General features: G+C 50.9%; 1 protein-coding gene across 1 annotated transcript in view; it reads right to left on the bottom strand.

Moving 5' to 3' along the window:
• The window catches only part of LOC139639727 (histone deacetylase 6-like), a 13,580-nt gene that overhangs the window by 4,926 nt on the left and 3,654 nt on the right, over positions 1-5,000 (bottom strand). The window contains exons 8-10 of the mRNA XM_071513875.1: positions 3,315-3,520; positions 2,936-3,128; positions 2,327-2,476 (exon numbers count right to left, since the gene is read on the bottom strand). Of these exons, the coding sequence (XP_071369976.1) occupies positions 2,327-2,476; positions 2,936-3,128; positions 3,315-3,520 (549 nt within the window). The remainder of the gene's footprint in view (positions 1-2,326; positions 2,477-2,935; positions 3,129-3,314; positions 3,521-5,000) is intronic.

Raw genomic sequence — 5,000 nt, 5'->3', positions numbered from 1 at the left:
AGCTTCATCTGTTCACTGCTGTCCTTGTAGAAACACTGCTGACAGCTCACTGTACTTTTCCACATCAGGAATGAACTTTATATTTTCCATCTTCTTAATTTCCCCCTTTCTTCACAAACTCCCTCATATCAAAGCTGTCACGTTTATTTGTTTGTTTTCTCAGCAAGAGTCGTGGTTTGTGATCAGGAAATAATTAGGAAAGCCTATTGGACCTAGATATCTCTCTCTCCCCCACTCTCTATCTCTTTAAATAATTACATATATAAATTAAGTAGCCTATAAATAAACAAACTTAAACATGTATCCTTGTTTACTTTTGTGGTAACTCAATAACAGACGCAATTTTCAAAAGACAAGTGATAATTCAAAACCAGATAGATCATCATCCTACAATGTGTTGCATTTAAAACTTGCATCAGTGCAGATGGATTCATCAACAGCAACAGTGAAGACCCTGGTAAGTTGATCATATAATATATTTGTGATTCTGTGGTGATATAATGGAGATATGACCATCTATAGTGTTTTCTATGGTGTTTTCCTGTGAAATGCGCCGCGGCTCGCAGAGAAAATAGACCAGACGCCGAAACTGGCTCCAGATCGCGAGCCAGCCGCAGACGGGGCGCGGCTGAACAGTCAAATCGGTTAACATGGCGCCGAAAGGAAACTGGCTGCGCTTCACGACGCTTCGCGGCGCTTACACTTGCGGTCTGAACCCGCCGTTAGGCATTCTGTTTGGACTGCCAGCAGGAGCTCATGAGCTCGCTCAGCGGTGTTTGAGATGAGCACGATGTCGTCGGCACAGTCGAGGTCTGTAACTGTGACAGCCGGTACACGACGACTCCTCCTGGGTGCTAGAGTGACCCCGAGCTCCTCTTCACATCCAGTGATGGCCTTCCTCAACGCGTGGTCGAGTACAATAATGAAGAGGTAGGGAGCGAGAGTGTTGGATGTTGAAGGTGTCTGAGCTTGGCTCTTGTGTGCTCGTACGACCTGCTGATAGCTTGCTCTAGCTTCTCAGGAATGCCGTATGACCTCAGACTGCGGATGAGTTTGCCTCGGTGGATTGTATCAAAGGCCTTCTTGAAATCGATAAAGGTCATGATTGGCCTTCAAAGGCCTTCTACAAGCCCAGAGAGACAGTGGAGACGGTTCCCAAACAACTTCCTCATGATTCCTCATGAAGAGACTTCAACGCTCGCCTGGGGCCAAGTGACGCTCGCTTCGCTTACGGTGATGAAACCAAAGACACCGGGACCCGCCTCCAACACGCTGTTTGAGAAGGCTGAGGTCTCTGTCTCCAGAAGATCCCCGAGGCGAAGAAGAGAGTGAGGTCCTCCGATCCTCGTGTGGTCAAGGCACGAGAAGAGACGGTCACAGCTGACGACACCTTTGTAGCCGACTGCAGCTCCATCAGCAGACCGGCGTACGCTGAGAAGAAGACGGACGGCGCTTTTCAACACCTAGAACGCCGTCGAGGAAGAACATCTCACTCAGAAGGTCAGAGAAGTGGAGGAGGCTCATGTGAATCAACAGCACGCAAAGAGTTGGCAGCTGATAAATGAGAGTTCTTCTCAAATCAAGGGACAAAGTGACAAACAGCGTGTTGAAGCCCGGTACAATCATTTCAAGAATCTCCTCGGCAACCCCCCCCCCCAACGGTCCTTGACAAAGATGAAGAAATTGGCCAAGTTTTCACAGACCTCCCTGTTGACGATTGCCCATTTACACAGGCAGAGCATGTGAAGGCAAAGGCATCCCTGAAGAGAGGCAAGAGCTGCGGTGAGGATGGAGTGGTTCCAGAGGTGCTGGACTTCATCAACCAAGCCTATGATACCGGAGAACTACCGGACCAGTGGAACCTTCTCAATATCATCCCGATCCCAAAGTCTGGTGACCTAACAAGCACAGACAACTACAGAGGGATCAGCCTCAGCTCAGTTCCTGCCAAAACCTTTAACAGGTTGATGTGCCAGACCCCCTGCTGAGACCGCAGCAGACCGGCTTTCGAGAGAAGAGGACAACCACCGAGCAGGTCTGGGCTCTGAGAAGGATCATCGAGGGAACAGAAACCTCCCAGCAGTTGTAGAAAATTGAGGCTTTGAATGTGAAGTGTGTGACTGTGTGAGAGCCAGCTGCTCTACACCAGGACAGGACAGGTGGAACTGAGCATCATCTGAGTCAAAATGGAAACTGATTATGATTTCTAAATATCAAAATCTGCCCCGACAGAAGCACAGGAAGGGAGAACTTGTGTGTGTGTGTGTGCGTGTGTGTGTGCGTGTGTGTGTGTGTGTGTGTGTGTGTGTGTGTGTGTGTGTGTTACCTCCAGAATCAGCAGCACCCGTCCTCCCGCCAGTGACATCAGCATGTGGGTGAGGTGGGCGTATCCCTCGGGCGTCACATTGTACCCGCCCAGCGGATCCCCTCTGGCCGCATCGAACCCAGCTGAGACCAGAACCAGACCCGGGTTAAACTGGAGAGAGAGAGGGAGAGAGAGAGAGAGAGAGGGAGAGAGGGAGAGGGGGGGGGGGGAGAGAGAGAGAGAGAGAGAGAGAGAGAGAGAGACACAGAGAGAGAGAGAGACAGAGAGAGAGAGGGAGAGGGAGAGGGAGAGGGAGAGAGGGAGAGAGAGAGAGAGAGAAAGAGAGAGAGGGAGAGAGAGAGAGACAGACAGAGATAGAGAGAGAGAGACAGAGAGAGACAGAGAGAGAGAGAGACAGAGAGAGAGAGACAGAAAGAGGGAGAGAGAGAGAGAGACAGAGAGAGGGAGAGAGACAGAGAGAGAGAGAAACAGATTCAATTCCCATTCATTTTCCCATTGACAAATACGAATATGACCATCATTTCTCATCAACAGTGTGTGTGTGTGTGTCTGTGTGTGTGTGTGTGTGTGTGTGTGTGTGTGTGTGAGTGTGTGTGTGTGTGTGTGTACCTCGGTGGCGATCGGCATGACGACGCGGTGGAAGGCGGTGATGTAATCGGAGTCGCCCATCCGCCCGCCGCTCCACGCCACGTTGACGTTAAACCCCGCCCCCCGGCCCACGCCCACCCTATCACAGCCCGCCTCCTCCGACGAGGGGAAGAACGTCCCGTTGTCATAGCGATGGAGAGAGATGTAGAGCACACTGGAGAGAGAGAGAGAGAGAGAGAGAGTCAGTTTTCTTCTTCTGTGGTGTTCACGCCAGTTCAGAACACATGAAGAACCAGACTTCTACCCATAATCCCTTGTGTTTCGGGGTGGTTTCCTGTAGTTGGTCGGATTAGAGGACCGACACACACACACACACACACACACACACACACACACAAACCTGTCGTCATCCTCGAACATGTGCTGCGTCCCGTTGCCGTGGTGAACGTCCCAGTCCAGGATGAGGACGCGGAGCGGTGGGTTGTGGGTAATCTTCTGGGCGTGGCGGGCGGCGAGCGCGGCCGTGTTGAAGAGACAGAAACCACAAGGAGAGTCTCTCTCTGCGTGGTGACCGGGCGGGCGAACCACCGCCACACCATTACTCACCTGGAGAGAGAGAGAGAGAGAGTGATAGAGTGTGTGTGTGTGTGTGTCTCAGTGTGTGTCTCAGTGTGTGTGTGTGTCTCAGTGTGTGTCTCAGTGTGTGTGTGTGTCTCAGTGTGTCTCAGTGTGTGTGTGTGTGTCAGTGTGTGTCTCAGTGTGTGTGTGTGTCTCAGTGTGTGTCTCAGTGTGTGTGTGTGTGTCTCAGTGCAACTATACACCAACATCAACAACAACAACAACAACACTGGACTGGACTAAAGCTTCAGGGAAAACTTGCATGTCTTCCCTTTACTGATCATTCTGTCTCTCTCTCTTTCCTCAGGAACACTGTGCTCAGTGAGGTCATCGTCACATTCACAGTAAAATCCAGACTACAAGTCCTTCCCACCAGACTCAACCTTTCTGTCTGTTTCCTTCTTCCCAGGATCCTCATGGTCTGCATCACACCACAGAACAGGTCACTGAAACATGTCACACATCTTAAATGGCTGTTCTGCTCACAAAGGAACGTACAGCACGTCAGGACAGAACAGTGGACCTTATAGCGAAGGACTTATCAAACCATTTTCCACCCTCAGTGAGAATGTACAAGCATTCCTGTGTCAGACCTTCCATGGTCCATCTCTGTAACAGTAACCCAGGCTCTCTTTCACATCAGTCTGCCAATACAGCAGATGTTGTAGAGGTCAATGAAGAGTCCAGAGAAGTGTTTGTCTCAGAGGCAGCCTGCACCTTTGACTCCGGCCTAGAAGAAGACTTTATCTAACCTGACTTGCCAGATGGTTTGTCACACAGAACCATCTGGGAAGCCGTCCTTGGAAACTGTTTGGAAAAGGGCAGGCACTTTCAAAAAATACTTGGCAGGTGATTGGATGAACGATCTGTCTGTCACCGTCTATCACGGGCTAACTTCGACCGATCGGATCAGATTGCTGAAGCCGGTCTGGAGAAGAGAGGAAACATCTTTTCCATCCAGAAAAGCCTTCAGTGCCGTTCTTTGCTCTTTCAGTGAAGAAATCCTCTGCAGGTCAGAAGTATCTGATGTCACAGCAGCATGTCAGCAGCCTGTTGAGGAGCCGCCATGTTGTGAACCAACAGTCGCTTCTCGCTGTCGTCACACCTAAGCCCCCGCCCCCAGCTGCCCTCTCAGGACGCCGATCGGTCCGCACCGCTGTGGTTCAGACACAAACGCAGAACCTGAAGCCTGGCAAGACGGATTCTCACGTGATCGAGATCTCGCGAGTCCAGCTGCCTCACAAGGTAATCCTTTATGATCAAGGTGATTAAATACCAACCGCTCCTGAACACCGTCTCAGAGCAGGTTACAGCTGCAGAACACTTGTTTTCATATCTGGCAGCAGGACACACTCACAGGCTGGCTGTAGGGCTTCAACAGCTTGGGATGCCCAGGAAGGCTCTGTGCTGTCTCTGGAGACGCTGCTGCTTCCCCTGAGAACTGAGTATGATGGTTTGCACTGTGACC

The sequence above is a fragment of the Centroberyx affinis genome, unplaced genomic scaffold (assembly GCF_046629955.1).
Source record: "Centroberyx affinis isolate AG114_WGS23_722 - 3 ecotype Tasmania unplaced genomic scaffold, CSIRO-AGI_Caff_v1 ptg007595l_1, whole genome shotgun sequence".
NCBI lineage: Eukaryota > Metazoa > Chordata > Actinopteri > Beryciformes > Berycidae > Centroberyx > Centroberyx affinis.
This window is presented reverse-complemented; position numbering and strand designations above follow the sequence as displayed.